This window comes from Nelusetta ayraudi, unplaced genomic scaffold, assembly GCF_046127955.1.
Source record: "Nelusetta ayraudi isolate G7.1 ecotype Tasmania unplaced genomic scaffold, CSIRO-AGI_Nayr_v1 ptg000052l, whole genome shotgun sequence".
In the NCBI taxonomy this organism is placed as follows: Eukaryota; Metazoa; Chordata; class Actinopteri; order Tetraodontiformes; family Monacanthidae; genus Nelusetta; species Nelusetta ayraudi.
The window spans coordinates 5,952,501-5,977,444 of NW_027466102.1; the positions used below are offsets into that span (position 1 = coordinate 5,952,501).

Here is a 24,944-nt window from a genome sequence, read left to right on the forward strand (position 1 = left end):
AGGACGTTATTGTTTTTTATGTATATATATATATATAATTTATTTATTTATTTGTTTATTTTAACCTGATCACTGTTTTCAATGAGCTTTTCTTTTTTGAATGGATGAACACTCGCAGTTTCCACCTGTTTGGAGACCTACATTTGCCTTTGCTGAATCAACAATGGGATGGTGACAGATGAGCAAACACTGCACAGTTATCATGACACTTAACAGCTTCCGTGAGGAGGCATGACCTGCTTTCAGCAAAATAACACACACACACACACACACACACACACACACACACACACACACACACACACACACACACACACACAATCACACACACTGATGATGTTCCAGGAAAAGGGGGTTAAAAAAAAAAAAAACAGCCTTTGATCTTCCCAGAATCACGGCGCCTTCTATGCGCTTTCTTCACTTACCGAGGAGCGAACTTATGAGGATGAGGACCTGGACGGCGGTGCTGAAGTCCCGGTAGGCTTGCTCCCGGAGGAGCCGCTGCGGCTCCGCCAGCCCGGCAGCGCCGCCAGGTGCCGGGCTCCCCTCCCACCAGGTCGCCGTGCTCGACGCGTTCAGCGCGTCCAGCCTCAGATGGGCCACCGTCAGATTGACCGCGGCGTCCCCGAGCGCCGCAGCCGTGGTGCCGCCGCCGCCGCCGCCGCCGCCGCCGCCGGCCATGGTCGCACGAAGCCGCGGCCGCGCTGCTTTTCAAAAGGGCGGGCGGGATGCTGCGAGCCGCCCGCACCGTGGGGTCATCCCCGACCACTGCCGCCGCGCACGACTCGAGACCAGGTGGTGGGGGGGGGGCGGGGGGGTTGGTTGGGTGGTGGCTGGGAGTGGACGCACGCGGCGAGGAGTTCCTCAGTGAAGGGGAGGCAGCATCATGCGGCGGTCAGGAATCGCTGCGTCTCGCAAGAGCCAAAGACGCGGGAGCTGCGACGGGAAGCGAGCAGACGTCGCCTCTCGCCATCCTGGAGGGGGGAAGTGATGAGGAGGAGGAGGAGGAGGAGGAGGAGGAGGATAATGCTGGCGCGTGCGTGCGCATGTATGTATGGATGTGCGCGCGCGCGCGCAGAGGCTTTTCATCTGTGCAGCGAGTGGCGCGCGACGCGAGAAGAGAGGAGAGCCCCTCCTCCTCTTCCTCCTCCTTCTCTTCTTCCTCCTCCTCCTCCACCGGTGACAGAAGCCAGGAACTCCACTCAATCTTGTGAATGACAAACGGGCGGGTGCGTTGGTGATCTTTTGAAAAAAAAAAGATCTTAAGATTAGTGACCATTAAAATAATTACAAATAATATAATAAATGGAGGCCAAGGAAGTCTGGACATCTCTGCTGAAATGAATAAACATTCAAATTGTAATTGGGTCTTTGGCCCTGGCGATGGACGTGCTCCGTTCCAGAACTAGTCTCATCACCGGGGCTCAGTCCCTGATAAATAAACAACACATAATTGAAAACATGCAACAATGGGATGGCGTCACAGGCGACCATTATTTCACATGTACTGTGTGTATGTGGAAACATGCCCATTGAGAATGCTTGGAAAGGGGAGGCCCATTCAAAAAAAAGAAAGAAGAAGACTTGGATTGTGGAAGTGATTTGGTGAACATCCTCTTGTAGGGACCAAACTTGATGTACTGCACAAATCCTTGCCTGGCGGCAATGCACCTAATTAACTCTTGCCAGAGCCAGTCAAGGATGAAGTGGAAAATAAATATATACTGTATATACTTTTTTTTTTTATTACAAAAGCCTTCAGTGGCACTTCCGACGGGAGCTTGGCAAAGTGGAATATGTGAGGCTTTGCAAAGTTAGCTCAGCCACGTTGACAACAAGCCTGCCGCTGGTCTCAGGTCTGTTCTCTCTCACATGCGCGTCAAATTCCTCTTCAGTTTGCCGAACATACCAGCAGGGAAGAGAACATTTTTAGACCAAGAAAAAAGAAAAAGTGTTGCACGTGTAAGGGTCTGAGTTTGATTAATTGCAGTTAGTCAGGTACTGTTATTGCTTGCCTCCTCTGACACATGTTGGGAATGCATGAATATGTGAGCCTACATTATGTAACTGCATGAAAATACTCAAATATTGTGCACACAGCCATAAAGATACATATTCTGCAAAAAAATAAATAAATGAGGACAAAATTATTGTGGCATAATCTGCAAGACAATTTAAGACACGGTCACACAAGTACTCAATTAAAATTGTAACGTTTATTAGTTATTCCACTTTTTCAGACTGACGCGTCCTTCGCCAAAACAAGACAATTTAGTGCCCTCTGACCTTTGAGCCCACTATTTCCATACAGTGTGTTTGCTCTGACCTTGTCCAGTGTGTTGTTGTTGTTTTTTTTGCTCCTTTCTTTTCCTTTCTCTCTCCTAATGCAACATGTGCAAGAACTGTTGTTCTTGATGTTTAAGAACAAATAACAACATGGCAAATGGCTCAGCTGAGCCAAGATCCCCCCCCCCCCCAAAAAAGAAATACATATCGATTTTGCAATTGTCTAACATTAGAGGGAGTGGTAGAATGCAAAATCTCAACATGTCAAACTATGATCAGTCAGTCATTCAGTGAGTTTCGTGGTGTCTTATTTATTTATTCATTCATTTATTTATTTATTTATTTATTTATTTTTTCTATAAATACTTCAATGTTATACCCTTTATAACCAGCAGAGGGAGATGTTTCTCTCTCATTGAGAAGAGCTCAACCGGCAGCGGTTTCTTGCCAACGTTCAACGAGGAAGTCCTGAACCTTATCTGCGCACTGTCGCTGGCCACAAAGACGTGCTTGAAAGTGTCAAAGCAAACCAATGACCAAATTGACTGTTTGCTGTTTACCATTACAAATGAAAACATTACGCTGGTAGTCTTCCTGGTCACATATGAAAACTGAATGTTGAACAGTGCCTCACGTTTTACGGCCATATCCACCTGAGAGCGACCGATTTCGTCCGATCTTGGAAACACGGTTAGGACTCGGATAGGCGACCGCTCTGGATTCCTAAATGCTGTAAACTTTTTTTTCTCCTTTTTTAAAAAAAAAAAAAAAAAAAAAGTTTTGTGTTAAACCTACTTTTATCTGTTTTGAACTGTGCTGACTAACGGAGCGCGGGGGCTCGATGCCCGAAACTCCTATTCCATACAATGTCCTCATTGTATCGGCCTACCTCTTTATACAGCCCCGCCACTATTTCTACGAAAGCAGCCTAAAATAGCTCAAATATACACGTTCTGGGAAGTAAAGGAAAAGTGATATTCACACATCTCCCACACCGAAAGACGCCGCGTGTGTCGCAGGTTTGTATATGTGTCGTAAAAACACGGTGGTTTGCATCGCCTTCGATAGCTCAGTTGGTAGAGCGGAGGACTGTAGAGGCAATCCACTGACATCCTTAGGTCGCTGGTTCAAATCCGGCTCGAAGGAAAACTTTTTTTTTTCCTTCTTCTTCTTGTTGTCTGTCGAGGAGCACTTTGTGGCAAACATTTCAGTAAAAGAAAAGCGCTACTATTTTTCGGCGGCAGCATTACGTCATGAAGTGGCGGAAACAATAGAGAAGATAATTACGTCTGAATCCCAATCAGTCGCTGCTAAGTGCCTTTTTGCGCTGTCTTGTTGGATTTTTATTATTATTATTTTTTTCTAACTTTCCAATTTAATTACCGGATGCAACTACTCAACCGCTTAATGAGGAACATTTTTTAAAAATGACTTTTAAACCTTTCATTTCCTTCAGTGACGTCACCGTTGAAATGGGCGTTTTCCCGAAGTTTTCGCCATCGTCCCCTTTGAAAGTCACTACCTTTATTGCTGTGATTATACATTGTTATCATCATGGTTATTTTTGGCAGGTTCAAATTGTAGTGTTTTCCCTGCAGGCATCATTAGTCATTTAAGCGGTTGTGTCAACAGAGAGACCCACTGCAGAATTAAATATGTTGTAGGTTGAAGTAATGGGCTTTTAAATGAATCCAACAATACTTACTTAATTAGTTACAATTACATGCTTAAATATTTATTTATTGGATAAATGATACCCTTATTTAGTCATGTATTAATTTCATTATTGATAGTTTAATCTGCTGCCGCAGATGTTCAACCTGAAGGACAGTTTGTGTAAAAATAGTCATTCCTCCAGTAACACGTTGTTAATTAAATATTATTGGAACTTCGATGCTGTCGGGTCTCGGTTCTGTTTTGTCACAAAAAGGGCCGCACCTCTCTTTACAAGCTTATGTTTGAATCTTCATTAAATGGATAATGCATCATTTTTTTTTTGTAATTATACAAAAAAATGAATCGGCTTAGTCGCAACAGAGACTGATGCTGATAAAAAAAACAAAAAAAAAAAAGCACACATACTATATGGTAGCATTTGCAATTGATTGTCTTTGCCAGGTGCTTTCAATTGTTCCTAGTTGAGTCTTCAGTAGACTAATAAAACAAACTTTGTGGATAGCTAGAGTGCAGTTTCCTTTCTTTTGATTTTATTGAATGACAAAGAACGCTTCAAGCTGGCACTGTTGAAAAATCTGTATTTATTAATGATTTACAAAAGGCTAAACATGAAACCATTTAAATGATTCAGTTTGCATTGAAACCTTGAAAGAAGAACTGGTTGCGGGGGGCAGAGGACACACGCTTCTGTCGGCCAAATATTAGAACGGCATCTTAACTCGTTATGTAGCCACAGCTTTAGTGGGGAGCTCCCGGAGGGGAAAAAAAACCATTTTAAATAAACCCACACACAGGATGGAGTCACTCATAACTGCAGAACATGGTCACTCAAACTGCAGAACATGGACACGTCTTAAACACCACTTTTATTTATTTTGTTATTTTGAAACTTGAGGAGCTGGGGCAACGCACAGATTTTGCAGTGCGTTTCTTTTCTACAACACCACAGCAGCAGTTGTGTTGAATGTGTTTATGGAAATCGTTTGTGTATATACTTTAATTTGTACAATCAGTCACCTTGACTAAAGTCCTCAAGAGGAAACATCTGGATCTTCCCGAACAACAGCTGGTGTAAAAAAAATAGTGAAGAAACAGCTGAACTACAACCACAGTACGAGGTCCAAAATGCAAGTTACTTGTTAGAACCCTTTGCAGACTCATATTCAGTAATAAAAACAGGAATTTGTGCAAGTATGTGTTCCCCCCCTCCCAACAAGCTTTGAAATAAATATCTGCAAAGAAGAAAAAGAAAAACCTTTAAGATCAGTTTTAATTCTTATTTTGGTGGGACAAAAACAACAATAACGACATTGTGAACAACCCCCCAAAAAGAGTATTACTTTGTGGAATCCAGAATACAATCAAACAACTTAACCATACAAACATCTGTAAAAACAAAAGAAAGCAAAATTAAAGTTACTACAGGTCTGGGCAAAACATTTCAAACGACTATCCGGTTTCGACTCGTGTTGGATTATCGGTGACCAGAAAACTACTCAATCACACCAGCTAGGTAGTTATTAGTAGCCTGGAAGATTTCTACAGTAGTAAAATAGTGAGACAGTTGTGGCCCCCCCCGAATATTTACAGTAATGTTGTGCACTTGAAGACCCTTCTCCAGTTCCATCCTCCCCTGGAGAATCTTTCAGTTTACCTAAAAACGTCACACACACACACACACTCGGCACACACACACACACACGCGCACACACACACACACACGCACACAAAGGAAATCCCAAGCTTTCTTGCTACGGAATGAAATAACAGTGTTTCCACTCGCTGAGAAATGATTTTTTTTTTTTTTTTTTAACGTGAGAAATAAAATTAAAAAATCAGATTGGTCTGGAGCTCAACCACGGCCATTTCTGCAGTCGAGAAGGAATTAAAAGAGCGAAAACAAGGTGATGCAGAAAAATGGCATAAAATAACAGTAAAATTGTTCTTATCTTGTCAGTGAGCTTAAAAAAAAAAAAAAAATTAAAATGACTTAAGTCCATCACTCGCCCCAAGAACCATTTTATAAACAAAAATATATCCCCCTTTGTTGTGTGATTCTCAATTTCTAACTAGATACAATTAAAACGTTTTTTACAGTGCTTTATCATTATATATCTTTGACAGACCTTAACAAGGACGAGAAAGTATTAAGCCATAAATGTCTCTCCTATTGCAACAATAGAGCTACGTCAAAAACAAAAAAAAAATGGTCCAGTTATTAAATGATTAAAATAAAATTTAAAAAAAACAAGGGAAAAAAACCCAAAACAACACGAGCTGGAGGAGACGGTCAGTGTTAGGGTAGCGAGCACCGGCACGCGTGACCCGTTTTCTTTTCTTTTTTCTTCCACCCACCCCATGCCCCAACCCAGGCAGCGGCAACGTTGTCATCGAGGTGGCGCCGGGGAGGTGAAAGGCTCGGGCCTACGACTACTTGGTGTTGAGCTCGTTCTCCAGCTCCATGAGTTTGCGCGACGCTTTGACCTTGTTGGAAACCTCCTTCCCCTGAGAGAAGAGACGCTGGCGCTCCTTGAAGGTCAGACTCTCCGGGTTGCCGCTGGGGATCGAGTTCTCTTGCTCTTGACTGCAAAGCACGGGAGGGATGACAGCGAGGACAATTAATGGATTCAATCCAATCCATGCAAATCAAACATGCACTGGAACGGTTCAAAGAGCCACAGTTACAAAGAACCTGGCATGTTTTCTAAATCCTTTGCATTCATCTCATGTATCCATCTGGTGCTGAGATAGGACTCACAATTACATTTGTAGCACCAATTCAATCGAGTATTGAAAAATAAATCATCTTCCAGAGCCAAATTCTGATATCCAAGAAAGTAAAACTTGGCACGTGCGAGCCAAATAATTATTTTTTTCTCAATTGTGTCAAGATCTAAAGTCGCTGGCGATTGGCTTTCACATTCTAGAGGCCTGAACTAAAGACACTCACATACGATGTTAGATAGAAAGTTAGCGACGTGCCAAAGAAGTCTGAAATGTGACTCCAATTCAAATAAGGTGGAAGGCGCCAAGGATGGTACGGAAAAGAAAGGAAATCCAACAAACTTAATTTAAAGGAAATCCTGATTTGAATCACCAGAATTATCAAATGCTGGTATGAGAAAAAAAATAAAAATAAAAATAATTCTGGAACCAGTACCAAAAACAAGGTATCGAAATTGGCATCATATAAAAAAAAATGTTTAAGGACTCCCAGCTCTATAATAGACCGCAGAAAGGGTTTGTAAAAAGGTGACCCTTAATGGTTTAAAGTCTGGATCTTTTCGTGCCAATACTGCCACATTGCTTAATGCTGCTCTGACTATGGCTAACGGGAAGAACGGGGGGAAAACAACTTTTCCAATGAGAAACTCCTTCGACAACCACATACGTAGCATAAGTTATCTTTTTGGATGGCAGTTGCTTCCTGTTGATTTGCCATCTTCTTCTTGGGGCTTTTAAGAACTGGCAACAGCTAATAGACCAATAGAAAAGGAAAAGGAAAGGGAAAGGAGCCCCAAGTTTGTAACTTTACAAACTGGTTTAATTGTTTTTGATGGTCTAAAATGCTGATTAAATGTTGATTCAATGTTCCCTTATGTCTATTTTTCCGATTTTGGTCTAATTTTGGGTAAAAATGGCAACAAAAGTGTGAACATGGCAACAGTTTACTAAACAAATTGATGTTTCTGATGACGTTTACATCTATATTCTTATTGACTGCTTCACTTGCAACTTATTTCGGATGACAAATCATTAAAGGTACATTGTGTAAATTTCTGCCATCTGGTGGCCCGATTTTAGATTGCAGTCTTAAAATATAGCGGTGCAAGATGGCAGGTAACTGACAGCAAGACACTTGCTCTATGCATATTCTTATAGATAAATAAGCACGATTTAATGGGTAGGAAAACCAAATCACTTTTATTGTACTGTGGGTATCCACTTGTATTATCGTATTTACGGGCAGTATACTAACCTTTCACCAATATGAGAATCATAAATCTGGCCTAATTTTACACACAGGACCTTTAAACCAGTCAAATGAGCAGTCTCACCTCTTCGTCCATTTGTCTCGCGGGTCGTTGTAGACTTCTCCTGTTCCTACAACTCCTGCTGAGTTTCCAGTGTACGAGTTAAATCCTGTTGCACGTTTAGGAGTCATGGGGCAGACAGACAGAGCAGCGACACATCAGTCAGCATAATTCAAGAACAAAACCGATTGATTATTCTGACGACGAGGCTGCTGGGTGTGGCGGTCGAGATCTCTGGTGCTTCTGCAATTACCCTCACAATTCAGGAGGTCTTAATCAGCTCGTTATATTTTTCTTTTAAATGAAGAGCTACGTATGTTTTTCCCCAACCAGAGATCCGGGTGGCCAGTGACCCCGCAGCTTCACCAGTGGACATCACATCTGGATTTCCCACAGACCGGCCTGAGCAGGAGGAAGGAAGAGAGGAAATGAGTTGTGGAGAAGCATTAGGCAGAAGAAACCATGTCTCTTTAATCCCAGGGACAGCCAGTCGAGAAAAGAAAAGAATAGAAAGCGTCGAGAAAAACAAAGCTGCGACAACGGTCTGTGGAAGTTCTGGCTGGCCGAGGTCGAGGTCACCGACGGACGTGTCTGAGTGTATTTAAAATGATCCACTTTCATCTGGGCTGTGGATGGAGTATCACTTAAATAAACTAAAGCTAAAAAATAGGAGAGCCAGAGCCTTTAGAGCAGACATGAGATCAGGTGATCTCGACCTTCGACCTTAAAAGGAAATCGTTGTCTTTGTGTCTTTCCAAACCCAAGCAGTTATTAAAGCCAAATCTGTGGCTGTCTGCAGGTTTTATCCCTAAAAATATTATTGTCAATTGAGAATTGAGAAGAGAAGTGACTGGTCTACTCTAGAAACTACATCCTTAACGATATAAGCTATGACTATTATTGTTTAAAGGAGTTCAGTGTGAAGTGACGTTAAAACGCTGCAGACTTTCTTTATGGCACATTTTGTGAGCCAAACAGGCAGGATTTGAAAAATGTAATCCCTTCTTAACAGTGAAAGAGGTTGAGTCCTTGTATGGGAAGGTAGGATGCCACCCACAGGAGACCCTGGGAATCAGACATCAAGCATCCAGCCTCCGCTTGGGAGACAAAGACCCTTTGGTCTGGCGTCTCAGACCAGTGACGTCGGAGCGGTTGATGGGTTGGTTGGTTGGTTGGCTGGCATTGGGTCGGATGCAGACACAGTGACAGCGTGTGAACAGTCGACTCGTCCGGCTGGCAGCTCCGAGGCTCTCTAGTCTCTGGGGTTTACGGCACTGGAGCGGAGAGAGAGATCTAAAGCGCTGCCTGGGACGAGATCAAGCCAAACGTCCCGCTGCGTGCCTCAGACCACATCAACGCAAACTGGCGGAGAGCAAAGTCGGCGAGGAGGCACGACGGGGCCCAATTGGAGGCCGGTCGCATTCCTCCAAGGAGCCGAAACAGATGGGAAATTATGCTTTTGGAAAATAGGACCGAAAATTCTCCGGATTCGCACAATGTAATCAATCCATCGGCTACTCAACGGAGTCTGTTGTTTTCTTGGACTTGGGTAGACTTATCTTGGAAGCCAGTAGCAGACAGAAAATCTTCAAACACTTTGCTTGTTAGGTCTGTTCTCCCTTTGGAGAGAACTGAAGATGCGTTCCTTCTGTAGCTCTCTGCTTAGGAATCAGTTCGGTTTTTGTTTGGTCACTAAATATGTCCAATATTCAAGGCATTGCACGTGTTTTAAGACAGACCGAGCTTTCGGAGGTGCCAGCTGATCGATCCCAATCGATTAAGTACAATCAGATGATCCGTATTGTCAGCGAGGCCGGAGGACTCAGGTGCCACTCGGTCACCTGAACCTGCTCCGATGCCTCGTTGCAGTGGAGCAGCAGCAGCAACAGCAGTAGCCATGTTACAGCGACAGCGAAGCAGACACGCAAGACTGACGGGGACGGTCAGGTCAGCCGTCAGCAAAGGGAGGAAAAACCAACAAACAGGTGAAGGTAAAGTTGGAGACAAAGGCACAAAGCACAATGAGCAGAAACAGCAGCTTGGGGGTGCAGCTACAGCACAGGCAGTATATGTAATATATATAAATATATATATATATATAAAAAAAAGCAATAGACATCAAGCCAGTTATTGAGGTGAGCCGCAGCAGCCACAGTGCAGTGTCGAGTGTGAGTGTGTCTGTGTGTGATGCTTGTGTGTGTGTGTGTGTGTGTGTGTGTGTGTGTGAAACATGCAGATTGAAGTGTGGCGGGAGATGGGTGGGTTGATGGGTTGGCGGGGAGGGACATTAGTGTGACTTCCTGTCTGATGTGCACTTTAGTGCAATGCAGGGCTGGGGGTAGGAGTTAAATTGGGTGGGGGCGGTTGGCTGGGGGTAGGGTTAATAGGGTGGAGAGGGGGTGATGTGATGGGGTGTGGTGGGGGGGGGCAGTGCGTTTCCCGGACGACCGCCGGGCTTTCTAGCTTTGATTTTGTTTGTCTGTGGATGTTGGAAACGGCTGAAACGCAGAGCCTCCCAAGTTCCAGCTCACACTGAGAAGTCTGCAGGGAACACAGACACTGACAGAAAAAGCTAAATATGTTTTTGTTTCCCTTTTTTTTCTGGAAAGGTGACTTTTGAATAATGTACGGCCATTCCTGACGAGCTGTTTTGTTAATCTGACTTTGTTATACGCTGGTTTCCAGGTCGTTTAGGAGGCCTTAAGGTTTGTTTCCAGTTGATTTAAAGGGCAGGTTTTTGCAAAACACAACAAAACAGTGGAATGTCTTGAATACCTCATATATACCTAATTTCCAAGTTAGCCAGTCTGCTGTTTATTAAGGAAGACCATTTCAACAGGTTTCATTCGGTCCTCCAGTTTAGCAGGGTTCGCTGGTGCTCGGCTGGCACAAGTCAACGGTTTCTGCTAGCCTGCCAATACAAACAATCTTGCCCACTCCACAGTACACGCCAGGCTATCGACATAAATGTCTGTGTTGAGAGAAAGTAAAACTGCCACACGGGCTAACTTGGAAAATCGGTTCTATGTCCGAAATGCTGAACCTCCCCTTTAACTTTGCCCCCTGTATCTATCACCGCTCAGATCAAGTGAGTAAAGCCAGTCCTAAATATTGCGAAAACATTTCTTGGCCTATGAAAAAAAAAGAAAGAAAAAAAGACCACAATAATATAAACCGAAACCATCCAACTATGACTGTTAAGAAAGATAAGGGTTGTAAAAAGTCCAAGGTTAAAAAAATATGAAAAAATATTTGAGGAGAAAACAGGGCTGGCTGCCAGCTGTTTGCTCTTTCCAACAATCACTACTTTTGAAGAAAAGCAGAAGTATGCATTTTAAACCTTTTGAGATAGTCCATCAACAAATACAGCTGCCTGATATCTGACTGGTGTCAAGAATTCTACTTTTAACCTTGTCATAATAAGTTTCTTTTACAGTTGGGGGCTATGACCCGAGTATAACTTTTTTTTTTTTTTAACGCCTGCAGTAGCGGACGGCTTCCACTAGGAGGTGCTGTGGTTCAGGCAGACAGGTCCAGCAGGTATTGTTTTTTTTTTTTTTTGTTTTTCTTTCCACCCAAACACCCACAGACAAATCTCTGGCTTTTAAATTTCCTCTGTGTGAATCTGTGAGGGCGCATGAAGTGAGAGGGGACTGGAGTGATTGATGTGTACTCTTCTCTGTAAAGCCAACACCGCAAAGCAGAGGGTAGAAAGGGGGCGGGAGGGCAGGCGGGCGGGCGGGCGGACGGACGGCTGGAGGCCCCGCCCCCTCCGCCCCAAGCAGCGTCGCACCAAACACAAGGGAGGCAGCGGCGAGCGACAACACCAACAGTACTATGATTGGCTCTGACGGGTCTCGGTCTGCAGCGAGAGGGGCGATGATTATCGATTGCTTTGTTGTTTTTTTTCTTCCAGTTCGCTAGTGCGGATCAAAGGGGCGGGGGGGCCAGGGTGAGTGGTCGGCTGGTTGGGTTTGTGGGTGCTGATTGGAGGGGGGATGTGGGAGAATTGATTTCCAACACGGGTGAGGCGCTTGAAACAAACCAACAATTAAAAATAGAATTACAACAATTACAAAAACAAATTCAAATTCGGTCCGATTGGCTGGAGGAGAGGGAGGAAAATTTCAACATACAAAAAAACCCCAAAAAAGACGAAAGGGAGGGAACTGACTGACGACAAAAAAATGGGACAAACACGTACAAATAGGGAGGAAAGTAAGACGGCGGAAACGAAAGAGGCGAAACACGTCTGCGCTACTGAAAAAAAAAAAAAAAAAATCACAACTAGTCTACGAAAGGCAAGTAAAATGAAGAAGATGAGCGGATGAGAGGGAGGTGTGGGAGCTGCAGGGGGCGCTGTGGCGAGCCTGACTCCTCTCTCTCCTCTCCTCTCCTCTCTCTGGGTCTACCTTTATTGCCTCCGGAGGGGGTGGAGCCGGGTTTGGCAGGAGTGGGGGGGCCTGTACTGTTGGAGTTGTTGAATGGCGGCTTGAACGAGGCCGACAGGAAGATGCCGTCAGAGACGGGGCGGGGCTTGCGCGCAGTGGGCGGCGGCTGAGGCTTGGCGCGAGTGGGCGCGGCCGAGGCCGGGAGGTCGCCGTACGACTTCCGGGTGGCCGACAGCTTCACCTGACCTGATTGGCCGCCGCCAGTCTCCGCCTCCTCGTCTTCGTCCTCGTCCCCCGTGTAGGAGACGAACTTGGCGGTGTAGAGCGTGTCGGGGGAGGTGACCTGGGTTTTGAGGTAGGAGGTGTTTCGCTGCGGGGGGGGCGGGGGCATGTTAGTAGGGTTGTGGGGGGCCGGTGTCGGGGGTTGGTAGTCCCTGGGCAGCGGGGGCCGATACAGACCGGCCGGTTCTTCGGGCGTTAGCAGCTTTCTCTCCGCCTCCTCGTGCTGCCGGCGCCGTCCCGCCTCCAGGCGAGTGTAGTACTCCTCCTCCTGTCTCCTCTAGGGGAGGGACAACCTGTTAGTAAGGGCCACTCTCATTGGCTCTCACCTCAGCAGCGGACACTCGCAAAGCTAACCGGCAGCGGACGCGGCTAAACGGGGAGCTGTCGGGCTACTCTGGCCGGGGACCCCTCCACAACAAGGACGCGCCACGGTGCATAAAAACCAACTCGTTTTGTTTAGCTAACAGGAAAGAACAACACCGTACCTAACAACAAAGTTCAAAAACAACACGTGCCGTCAACAATATAGTCTAAAAAGGGTTCATGCTAATGTTTGCTGGAGCGCGGTTTCTCCGTCCATCTTCACGATGCAGTACAAACATGTTAATTAACTTAATTAATCAATTAACCAAAAAAACAAAGTCTCATAACCACACTTGCTCTGTCAGAGAAAACAGCTAACACTCCAATACTCCTATATAACTTGCAACAGGCGGGTGGAGGTCCAACACTGGTAAAAAAAGATAATAAGCCATTTCTCCGCTAACATTTAAACTCATCGGGGGAATAACAGCCAACAGATGAACACATCTAGTAAAATAAGCAAAGAGGAGCCCGGTCCAACTGCTCTACACTACCTTCAAGAACTCTCCGACACATGGCCAACAACACTAATGGTGGGGTGGTCCTGATTCCCGGACCACCCCGTCTACCACCATTTCCACTCTTCCCTTTCATGAATGCCAGCATGAACTACGCGTCCATATGTGCTTTGGCTCACTGTGTGTCCTTTAGTTTAAAACTATGGCTTTGTGGGCAGTTGTTTTTTTTTTATTTTTTTTATCATTATTATTATTGCAGCCCACCCTGTCTACAGTGGATTTTTTTTTTCACAGAGCGGGACCAGCTGTACCAGCTCACACCGGTTCGATCTTCATGCTTCTGACGTTGAGTAATCTTGGCATTTCTTTGTTTGGTCCGTTTACGTGTGTTGAAGGCAGTCGAGGTCTCGTGTGTCCTGAAAAAAGGTGGACTCTAAAATGTCGTGGCTGTATCCAGGCTGCCATTTCTATTTAATTTTTTTTTTTTTTTTTTTTTTTTTTTTAATGGCTGGAAACTGGGATGGATTGGAGGGTGTGTGGGTTCTGAATGAGCTGGAGCTGGGTTTCTGAACAGGTACTTATGGATGGCTGAGGGTAGAAATGATGGCAGGTGTGTGGGAGTACATTTGTGAGAGCGTTTGCGGGTGTGTGTGCGTGTGTGTGTGTGCGTGAACTGAAAATAATAATAAAAGAAAGCATATGGTAGGGGGTAGTGGAAGGGTGGGCGGCATTCCCTGAACACGGGGGTTTCTTGGACGAACGTGAGGTGGAAAATGGCAACAACAAGAAAATAAATTAAAAGTCAACAACAACAACAACAAAAGGGAAAACCTCACAAAATCATATCTCCTTCCACCAAAATTACACAAAACTGAGAAACGCTTCCCGACAAAAACACCGACAACGACAACACAATGGGGGGGTCCCATGCTTGAGGTAGGTGAGAGCACAAAATACACGGCGGCATATCACATACGGGGGGGGGAGGGGACACGGGATGGGGACATGCACTCAAAACAGATTTGTCACAGACAAATGGCATCACATCAACAGCAGCCCCCCCGCCCCCCTCTCCACCCGCATGAGACATCTTCATAAACATGTTAAATGTTCAAGAAATATATCAAACAGAGCAACAAGTGTCTTAACAAATAACATTACAGAGTGTTAAACAACTAGCTGTGTGATCAGCTGTGAAAGTTGAAGTCTCGGGCTGTGGGTACCGTTCAAAAGTTGTTGATACGAGGTCAATTCCGATTCCTTGGTTTCGATGACTGTTATGCATTGCCATTGACTGATTGGATGACTATTGGCTCGCAGAAGCCATATATATATATATATATATATATATATATATATATATATGGATATCGGAATTTCACTTCAGTCGGCACAACGAATGTCTCAAAGTTCGGTACCCAGCCCGAGTGAAGTAGCATCACAGCGTTAGATGTGTGTGACTGACAGACGATCACACAACAAGTCGTTTAAAAAAAGACTCAGAAATACACATCATCGAAACACAAAAAGTCAGTAGTGTCTCCATTGGACAGCGCGTGCTGAAATTAGCTGAACCTGTCGTCACAGAATTCAGAGGGTACAGAGGCTTTGGAAAGTAATGAAGGCTCCATCGGCTATTGAGTGACTGTGAAAACCACAGCAACGGCGTGACAAAGACACGACAAACCTTCGACAAACACTTGTGGCGTGATTCGTTTGTGGGCAAATACCAAGGCAGGTATTTAACAAATGTCCATTATAATATGACGCACAAAATAGCGGGCATTATCGGCTGCTGAAGGATCCACAGAACTTCCAAAGCTGCTGTACTCCCCTAAGTTGGGCCTATTCAGTTGAGTTTTCATATGTGATCTACTGTATATGTAATGCGACAAGGATATTATCAGACTGGTACAGATTTGGAAAAAAAAAAAAATGTAAACATTGTATGCGTTCATACAGCGTATTCTAAGCCTGCTCTGCTTTCACGACAGACTGACCTTCTCCTCCGCCTCCCACCGGGCTCTCTCCTCCTCCCCCCGCCGCCTCCTCTCCTCATCCTGCTTCGCTCGCTCCTCCGCCTCTCGCTTGCGGATCTCCTCCAGCTGTTGCTTGCGCCGCCGCTCCTCGTCCTGCAACTGATCACACGTACGCGCACACACGCACACACACGCACACACACACAGGACATGCCAGAGGCGCACACGCAAACAAGGAAAAACAAAATGAACCACGCGTCATTTTGCGAGAAATCTCTTTGACAACACGTTGACGTTGAGCACTTGTGTTTGGCTGCCGCGACAGCAGGAGGAACCGACGTGTCGTAACCGAAGTTTGAATTTGTGTAGTAACATGACTGCCCCGAGCGGTAGGAGCAGCGTGCACTGCAAAACACACAGCATAGGCAGTTACGCGCACGCACACGCACACGCACGGCACAAACTGTCCAGCATGCAGAGAGCAACGGCCGCAACCAGAACAGGGCAACCGGAGCTGAAGGGGAAAAGAAAACAAACAAGCAAGCGAAATAAAAAAACAAAAAAAACAAAAACGCATTCCTTCTTTTTACTAAAGGTAAATTCATATTGGTTTTTGGACAGATCAGTTGGAACGTAGCTCTAAATCAAGATTAACGACCAGTGTTTAACAGGGCGCCGTCCCAACGCCAACCAAAGAATCACGTAGATGCACAAAACTAACACACCTCCTCTCCGGGCTGCATGTTTGTTCAAGGCTAAATTCAACTCAATTCTTTGAGATGTCATCAGTAGGAGGTCTCAGATTGTTCTGCCTTCGGTGTCTTAACTTGCTTGTGTTGTTGCTCATTTTAGTTTATTTAACTTCTTTTAAAATATTGCCAATGGTTTTAATGTCATTGCCCAAGTGACAACACATCCCGGGATAGTTTTCATACATGAACGTGTTTTAATATTTGATGGCTTGTATTGTACATAAATTCTAAAATCCAAGATTTCAGATTTTATATTCAAACTTTTAGATAGATAACAAGATTTTAAGAATAATGTTTCCCCTAAAATAATTTCTAATTATAGCATTGCCATTTAATGTTTAAAAAAAACGTTAAATTTCTATTTACAGATATGCAAAAAAGAAAAAGGCACAAAAGCTTACGTACAGTAAGTACATAAAATGCATTATCTCTAATATGAGAGAGAATTAATACATTTGGGCAAGGCTTTAACAGTCTGGATACAACACTAATTCCACGTGTTGGTCAGAGATGGGTCACTTAAAACTTTAAATAATCGAAAAAAAGAAGAAAAAAAAAAGGAAGAGAAAGAGCTGCTGAGCAAACAGACTATTTTGGTTGCCATGAACCTGATCACAAACACGCAGAAGCGCCGCTGGTCACACGTATGGGTGACGGACAAATAGACAGAGACGGATGAAGGAATGGACGGAGCACATCGTCAGGTCACAATGTGGTCCTTGAGCAAGCAGACCTCCGGGCGGGTGGGGGGGCCCCGAGAGGATAATCATGCAAGGGTCTCAAACCTGGACGCCCCTCTGTGATGCATTCAGCCATGCAGGCGCCAACTCCGTGTGCACTCAAAACACGTCACTGCTGCTGCTGCTGCTGACGAGATTAACGCCGACCTCAGGCCCGTCGCTTTTATCAGGATGGTGTTTAGCAGCATTTTGGCAGCAGCGTGGACTCGCCTTCCCCACGAGCACTTGTTTTGAGTGGACAAGGAGCTGGACAGCTCTCCCTCCCAACCAACCAAACAACATCGAGCAACCCACGGTCAAAACCAAAACCAAACAAAAACCCCTCCACGACCAGCTGCTCTGCAGTTTAGCGTGGTGCAGACCTGCCTCCAAACCCCAAGCCCGCCCACCCACCTACCCCCCTCCACCCACCCAAAGACAACAATAGTAGGCCAGATGGGCGTGAGGAAGAGGGGGAGTGGGGGTGGTGGCGAGACAGATAGGAAAAACACGGGCGAGCGGGCAGCCCGGACAGAAAACAGGAGGTGATGTCAGGGGCAAGGAGAGGAAACTTTGTCATTAACAGGAAGAACATACCAAGTCTAGAACAGAGATAGCTGGGACAGCATTCTGCTGCTGAAGAAGAAGAAGGAGGAGAACAGAATAGAGAGTAAGAAAGGGGGGGGGGGGTGGATAGCAGGGGGAAAGAGAGAGAGAGATAGAGGGAGAGGAAGCAACAGGGAAAACACCCAAATATTGAAAAGAAAGGTGCGGAGGAAGTATCAATAAGCTAAGTTAGCAAAATGAGGAAGGAGAGGCGGGGGGGAGGGCGGCTGGGAGTAAAAGGGGGGCAGAAATAAAACAAGTGGGGGGGGGACATATAAAAAAGTGAAAACATCGCCCAGTTCTTTTTTTTTTAACCCCCCATTCGCTGCAGCCAATGCAGCACTTGATCACCTATTTTTTTTTACTACTAAACTACAATTTAGTTATGAGAGAGAGAGAATATTGATGAAAAAAAAAAAAATAATAATATCATCATTTGTCACAGAGCCAAAATTAGGAAAGGAGTCATTCTGTGAGTTATTTAATTCAGCGTTGCTCGCCATATATTGAATAGTTAATAAAATCCCATGTTATTTTTTTGCTGCAAACACACATTTCTGTTCAAATTTAGTTGGATGAGGTTACCAAAAATAAGGCTGAACGGAGAAAAGTACCCTGCGGATCGTGAGGATCTCTGATACAAAGCCGCCTTTTGGGTCGGATTGTCATTAGTAATGATTAATAATTTCCTGATCTGCTGTTGACATGATTGCAGCTATCGAGAGTTTTATTCTCGCTCCTTAAAAAAATAAAAATAACTTTTTTTTTAAAAAAAAGAAAAAGAATCAGGAGGACATAAAATCCATGACATAGTTTGTAGGGTTGATGCACCAACACTTGTGAAGAAGAGAGGAGCGACTTTCGGTCAACTGCAAACTGCATTCGGCTGCATCACTAAACTGAATACGCAGAAAGCAGAAATCTAAATGATAAAACTATTAAAACCACATTTTCATTGCCTGTCAGGTTAAGAGAGACACACTTTGGGTTTCGGACAAACTTCCTGCCTGGCTAACCCGAACCCCACCCATCCATCCATCCCGTCCCGGCCAATCAGCTTTAAGCAGCTCAGCATGGCAAAGCGATGACAGAAGCATGTTGCAGATGCACATTGCAGGACATTCAGAGTGGGAGCACCGGATTGGCTTCAGTTTTTCTCTTTGCGTTGAGCCGAAACCTTCGCAAAACTTTTTACGTCGAACAGTCGTCATCGACGACGTCGCTCGGTAGCCGCTGTCCTCCGCCCTCCGTTTGTACCGCCGCGCCCGTCAACTCACCCGGGCCCTTTTCTCGGCCTCCAGCCTCTGCATGATCATCATGGTGTCCACGTCCTCGTCGTCCTCCTCCTCCTCGTCCTCGTCGCTCTGCTTGGACTCCTGCAGCCGCTTCTGGAACTGCCACTCCAGCATCAGCTTCCTGAGGCGGTCGCTCTCCTCCGCCGTTCGCTCGGGCTTCGCCTGGAAAAGAAGAGGCGCCCGGGATTTGACTGCGGTCGCTCCGACTCTCGGCACAATAGATCCCTTCCAGAGCAGCGTCAAGGAAAACGAAACGCGAAACCACTGAACTCTGACGAAGTCTAGGGGGGAACGCCAACTTTGCGTATGCGCTGAACAGACAGCCAAATGCCTCGGGACCGTTCCTTTAGTCTAATTTAACTAAATACACAACAAATTGAAAGCTAAGTTTCTCTTTAAAAAAAACAACCAAAGTTATGACTTTCCTGGATTCTGACTGGGCAAAGCCATTGCCAATCAGTATTCCATACAATCAGAGCGTTGATGTGCAGTTGTATTGGCGGCACACGTTCAACACTTGGCTAAGATGCCCACTTGCAGTGCTATTGACTGTGGTAACAGAACCAGCAGTGCTGTCGAGTTCTTCAGAACACCTCATCAGTTCCAACAAAATAGACGTTGTCTGTGGCTCCGAGCACTAAAATGAGGAGAGTGGAGTGATGCTACTGCAGTCAAAGGGGCTGGTGTTTGTAGAGCTCACTTCATTTATCAGCCTTATCTATTAGATTACGCCGAAAAGCCTGGGATACAAATGAAACCTATGCTGACTAAAGGTTTGTGATGGACGTGGGTAGGTATCTTTCAGTTAACCGCCGGCTAGCGCTCTTGACAAGCTGCGTCAGGCATTCGCCATTGGCTAATACTAAGAATGAACCCCTAAAGAAGGGCTCTAGAGATTTTTCAAAAATATGTCTCAGACAAAAAAAATAAAATAAAAAAAAAATAAAAAATTCGGGCTCAGACAGCTTCAGCCGGTCGTACCTGGAGGTCCTGGATCTCTTTGTCCAGCAGGTCGACGATGTGGAGCTGCTGCTGTTTCTCCGCCTTTTCTCGGGCGTCTCGCTTCCAGGGGTCAGGGGACAGACTGTCGCTGGACGTCAGCTCCTCCTTGCTGATGGTGATGTACTGCAGGTCTCGCCTCTCGATGGTCCTCGGCTGCTGCTGCGGCAGCAGCTCCCTGATGACGGTGTCCATGCCTGGCGGGAAAAAACATGGGACATTTTATAGTTTCCAGCCACTCCACAGGCAATCGTCTCGTGGCCGCCGCGTTTTCACCCCTCACCTGGTAGGTGGGGCCCAGTGGCGGGCGGAGGGACAGCTGACCGGGGCAAGCTGGCCAGTTTCTCCGGCCTGGGCGGGGGAGGCTGGGGCTGAGGCTGCGGGGGGAGGTACGGCTGGGGCGGGGCCACCGAGGCGTGGGGGTGCTGCTGGTGGTGGGGCGGAGGAGGCATGGAGCCTCCGTTGTTGTGGGGCTGGACGGGCATGACAGGATTGGCCCGGATTTGGCCCAGCTTCCTCTCCTGCTCTCGCCTCTTCCTCTCCCTGGAGGGACACGCAAGTATTACTGAAAGCACTGTGATGAGGACTGTGCGGCGTTAACGACTTTCATCGCGACGAGATTAAAGACAAGGCATGACTTGTTAACTTTTTTTTTAATCGCAAGCTTTTTGTCCCTTCCATTCACCCGTAGTCGGGTCCTCAAGGTGTAGCGCTGCGTTTCAGGGACTTGCCAACGATGCACAGACAGTCCAGGACGCTGCTGCAAGCGCAAATCTTAACCTTCACTTTCATTTTTGGAGCAGATCGAATGAGACGCTTGATTCGGCTCAGGACAGTTTTCATTGGTGTTTATATCTAAAAAGAAAAGTGCTCCTTAAACCCTCCTGACATATATGTTTTTGTTTTGGATTCATGACAGGGGTCATGTTCATGTTTCATTCAACAAAATACATATGTAATAAGTGGCTCTGGATTGTACTGTTTGGAAGGAAAAGGTAACGCAAACATCTTCTTTTTGTTCATTTGGTTCCAAATAATAAATATATAAAATATATAATAAATGGTCCAATTATAAAAACAGTCATAAATCAAAATGTCAGCCCTAATTGTAACGAATAAAATAATAATAATAATAAATTTTTAAAAAATTATGTAACCACACCTTTCCTCCTCCAGTCGAGCCTTCTCCTTCTCATACCAGCGCTGCTGCTCCTCCCGCTTCTTGCGGTCGGCGGCCTGCTGAGCGGCCGCCGGATTGATGGCGGCGGGCGGCGGTGGCAGCGGCAGCTCGGTCTGGGGCTCGTACGGGTCGTACGGGTCCGGGTAGGCCGCCGGCGGCGGAGGCGGGGGAGGAGGCAGGTCAGAGCGGGAGGACGTTTGGACCAGGTGCGGGGGCACGGAATGGGGGGCGTTGGGCGTCTTCCACCGGCCGGGCCCGGTCTTCTGGTTCTGGGTCTTGTTGGAGGAGGAGGACGAGGTGGAGAAGTTGAGGTGCTCTTGGCTGGACGTGGACGACTCCAGCGAGGAGGACACTTGCGGCTGCGGCGCCCAGTGGTCTGGACCTCCTACACCTACAGAGCAGGAAGTCGTCGAATCGTCAGCGTAAAGTGATGTGATGTGATGCGTTCATTGAGAACAACTGTGCGGTTCCATTTTTAAGCGTCCCATCTGTTTTGTTTTTGGTCTTCATCCTGCGCTCACAGTGGAACAATCTTGTACAATTATCCTTAAAAAAAAAAAAAAACTCTACTAAGCTCCAGAACGCAGCAACACTAATGGGCTCAAGACACGCATTGCTATTAGAAAAACTGCTCAAGTAAACTTTTGCACAATACACAATATTTAGGGCAAAGGTTTACGGCCTTTCAATCTGTGGTGGCATATTAAAATAAATCCATATTTCTATATATCTGGGTAGAGCGTGTCATACGGCCAATGGACTGTCCATTCAGAGGCCTTTACTTATGTATTCCACTTCTCATTGCACTTTCCAAGGAACCACCTGGTAAATTACAAGCAACTCAGAATTCAGTGCCTTGCGTCAGGTTTTTAATCCCAGAAATGGACCTTGGTTTCTCAGTCTCAAACTCTACACTATCAGGGGACTTCCTCGCCGTCCTACCTGGCAAACCTCTCTGGTAGTCCAGATCTCGGTGTTGGTAGTCCAGTTCTCGATGCTGGTAGTCCTGCTGGTAGTGCTGTTGCATGAGATCCTCTGGCCTCATGCCTCCTGCTGGTGGGTACAAGTCCTCCTGGGAGTGGTTCACCCGCTGGGGAGAACACAGCAGAACGCGTTGAACACGTTGACCGGACTGACTCGGGCAGAAACCGTCGACTTGGCCACTGGATCCTGCTCCTCGTACCTGCATGCTGTTGTGGATGTTGTCGACCACGGGGAGGCGCTCTCTGTCCTCCATTCCCTGCCAGTGTTGAGAGGGCCCCTGCCCGGGACCAATGACGCGGTCTTGACTCTTTGAAGCTGGTATGGTGAAGTAATCCCTGGGGTAGGTCTGGGTGGGGATGGGGTAAGCCTCTGGACGGGGAGGCGAGGGCTCATCCTGGCGGAGGAAAACCAGAAACGGCAGCTTTGAAGCGAAAATACTCATAAAAGCTTTCCAAAACAAAAGCCGGCGACAGCCAGTCTGAATATCGCCGCTCCATGAAAATAACACGGCGTCTCGGCGCGAGAGGCCCCGAGCCCGCGACTCCTCTCGTCACCACAGTGTTAATTGGCCTGCCAGAGCGTTCAACATGAAGACGCCACTAATTACACTGCAGAGGTCACTTACATCTGCACACAAGTTGCCGGTGGAGACCGAGGTGATCTTCGTTCCAGGTCCTCCCGGGTAGACCATTTTGCCCGCGGGACTCTGGCCTTGATCTGACAAAGGGGGAGGGGATACAGAGTAGTTTAATTACAGTAAAGGTTGCTCGCCACCAAATACATTTTGATTCCAAATGGAGCAATCCTTTCAGGGAGCAGAGTACTAAACCCAGGCTGACCCAATTGGAATGTTTGTGGTTGTGGGCTCCAGGATTTTTTTTGCAGATAAGGAAATATGAGGGTGGGGTGCTTAAAAAAATAAAAGCATTTTTTAATATTCCTATCTTTATTACCATCTCTGCCCAATTTTATCCATAGGCATCGCCAAACACAAAGCTAATGATATATTTATCTATCTGTTTTGTAGAGGCAAAAAATAACAGAAATCTGTACGTGTTTTTGCAAAGGAGCTGTAAGGCTCTTCGAAAGAAAAAAAAACATATGTGCGCGCGCGCACACACACACACACACACACACACACACACACACACACACACACACACACACACACACACACACACACACACACACACACACACAATTAATTCAAATGTTAGCTCAATCCTAAATGCAGGAAGGCTTACTGGCAACATTGGGGCTGGAGCGATGGTCCGCTCGGTTCTTGAGCAGCCGGTCCTCGTTGGTCTTCTTTGGTTCGGGGTACGAATCCCAGCCAACCTGCGGGTTCTCTGGCGCACCGTTCTGCACCGAGTTGTTGTACAGCTCGAAGCCTTCGCTCTTTGGTCGCAGCTTGCCGTTTTTGTCACGGCCTCGGTCTGACGCTGCCCGGGGGAGGAGGAAAAAAAAAAAAACGTCGAGGGTTGAGGAATATGAAGACGTTTGAGTTTAAAATACTGTTCCAGAAGACATTTTTTCTGTTGTTATGAAAGAAAATAGATTCTTGCCTTGCGGTAGGGTCTCTGACAAATATTCTTTCTGTGTTCAAAGTTTTAGCCAGGCCTCTAACAAAAAGTGTCACCGCACCAAAAACCTCTGACTTTTATCCCTTAATCACCCGAATCAACTTATAACCCTAACCCTGCAAAACTGAGTTATCCAGTTAACACTGAGCAACATTGGCCCATCAATGTCCGCAAGCGAGCCTTGCTGTCAAGCGCGTCTGCTGGCGGAGCAACACACTGATCACAGGAACTTTGAAGGAACACCCCTGCAGTTTATCTCGGAGCACAGACTGCTGGCTGAGGAACACGGCTCTTTATCGAGTGTGTGCAGCCACACACGCGGACACCCAGAGCAGACTGTGGCCACAAGAACGCTTTACATCCTTCTTTACTGGAGTACAGAGAAAGAAAACAAAGAATCCTCCTTCGCAGGCGACGCCAAAGTAATGCGACCGCAACATTCATCGGAAATACCGACCGGCAAGAATCTGTCTGAAAGAAGCTACGAGTCGGATTGTGTCTTTTAATCATCTTTGTGTGGGAGGACTTGTGCGTTGCCTGTCCACATCTTCAAATCTTTGTTTAAAGTGGACATAGATAATTTGCCCTGCCAAACTAGATTATTAATGAGAAAGTGCGGAAAAGCCAAAGCATGATAAAATATTTTTTTGGTCTTATCTTTTCCTGTAAACCACATTAATGATTTAAGTCCTTGAAAAAAAAAGGAGGAGATCTTACGGTGCATTCAGTTCGGTTGATTCCAGTAAGTCAACTGAGAGCCCTCAACACGTTTTGCATTATTAAGTGTGTGGGCTCGTGCGTGTGTGTTTTTACCCCTTTGCATCATGGGACTGGGCTGGTTGAGGAGTGTGGCCAGGCCGTGGTAGATGGCACCTTGTTTGGCAACCTCCAGAGTGACGACTGAGCCCGTCCTCGTCATCAGCTCCGCCGCCCTGCGCGCAAGTAGCGAAGCAGAGGTTGAGTAACAGAACTTTAAGAATTCCAGATGGCGCCATTAAAATTGATCACGCAGTACATTTCATGTATATTAGGCCACGTTCAGACTGCCAGCCAAAATCTGATTTTTAGCTCATCCAGATTGAAACCGGATGGCTCTTTTGTAGTCCTAACAGTCACAAATCACATGAAATCCGATTTTTGCAATACTGATTGAAACCACCTTCGGGAAGTAGTTTCAAATCTGGACAGATCCCATTTGGACTCTTGCTAAAAACAGATTTGAGAAGGAATCTGATTTGAATCAGATTCGCCTGCAGTCTGAACGCAGCCTTATTTAACTTCAGTAGGTCTTCTTATATTACGAGGACCCTGAACACATCATAATCTGACAAGCACCATTATCATCACCTTCATGAT

The 24,944-nt window shown here is 46.0% G+C and overlaps 2 protein-coding genes and 1 non-coding gene across 26 annotated transcripts in view; 1 reads left to right on the forward strand and 2 right to left on the reverse strand.

Moving 5' to 3' along the window:
* Window positions 1-1,021, reverse strand: part of gpr176 (G protein-coupled receptor 176) — a 15,413-nt gene extending 14,392 nt beyond the window's left edge. Inside the window, exon 1 of the mRNA XM_076037598.1 lies at window positions 426-1,021. Within this exon, the coding sequence (XP_075893713.1) occupies window positions 426-681 (256 nt within the window). The 5' untranslated portion in view covers window positions 682-1,021. The remainder of the gene's footprint in view (window positions 1-425) is intronic.
* A 2,323-nt stretch (window positions 1,022-3,344) lies between these two features.
* trnay-gua (transfer RNA tyrosine (anticodon GUA)) lies at window positions 3,345-3,432 on the forward strand. Its single transcript is given in 2 exon segments — window positions 3,345-3,381; window positions 3,397-3,432. It is a non-coding gene; the product is annotated as a tRNA-Tyr (tRNA).
* A 1,092-nt stretch (window positions 3,433-4,524) lies between these two features.
* Window positions 4,525-24,944, reverse strand: part of afdna (afadin, adherens junction formation factor a) — an 87,551-nt gene continuing 67,131 nt past the window's right edge. For 9 of the 24 annotated variants that reach the window (XM_076037800.1, XM_076037799.1, XM_076037798.1 and 6 more), the window contains 14 exons: window positions 24,402-24,520; window positions 23,250-23,447; window positions 22,631-22,722; window positions 22,205-22,399; window positions 21,964-22,111; window positions 21,004-21,412; window positions 20,125-20,384; window positions 19,824-20,038; window positions 18,825-19,004; window positions 17,539-17,577; window positions 15,492-15,629; window positions 12,410-12,947; window positions 8,022-8,106; window positions 4,525-6,547 (listed from right to left, as the gene is read on the reverse strand). In XM_076037800.1, coding sequence (XP_075893915.1) covers window positions 6,394-6,547; window positions 8,022-8,106; window positions 12,410-12,947; window positions 15,492-15,629; window positions 17,539-17,577; window positions 18,825-19,004; window positions 19,824-20,038; window positions 20,125-20,384; window positions 21,004-21,412; window positions 21,964-22,111; window positions 22,205-22,399; window positions 22,631-22,722; window positions 23,250-23,447; window positions 24,402-24,520 — 2,770 coding nt within the window. In that variant the 3' untranslated portion in view covers window positions 4,525-6,393. Of the gene's footprint in view, window positions 6,548-8,021; window positions 8,107-12,409; window positions 12,948-15,491; window positions 15,630-17,538; window positions 17,578-18,824; window positions 19,005-19,823; window positions 20,039-20,124; window positions 20,385-21,003; window positions 21,413-21,963; window positions 22,112-22,204; window positions 22,400-22,630; window positions 22,723-23,249; window positions 23,448-24,401; window positions 24,521-24,944 lie in introns of those variants that run through there. The other 15 variants (XM_076037814.1, XM_076037803.1, XM_076037816.1 and 12 more) reach the window with 8 other exon arrangements.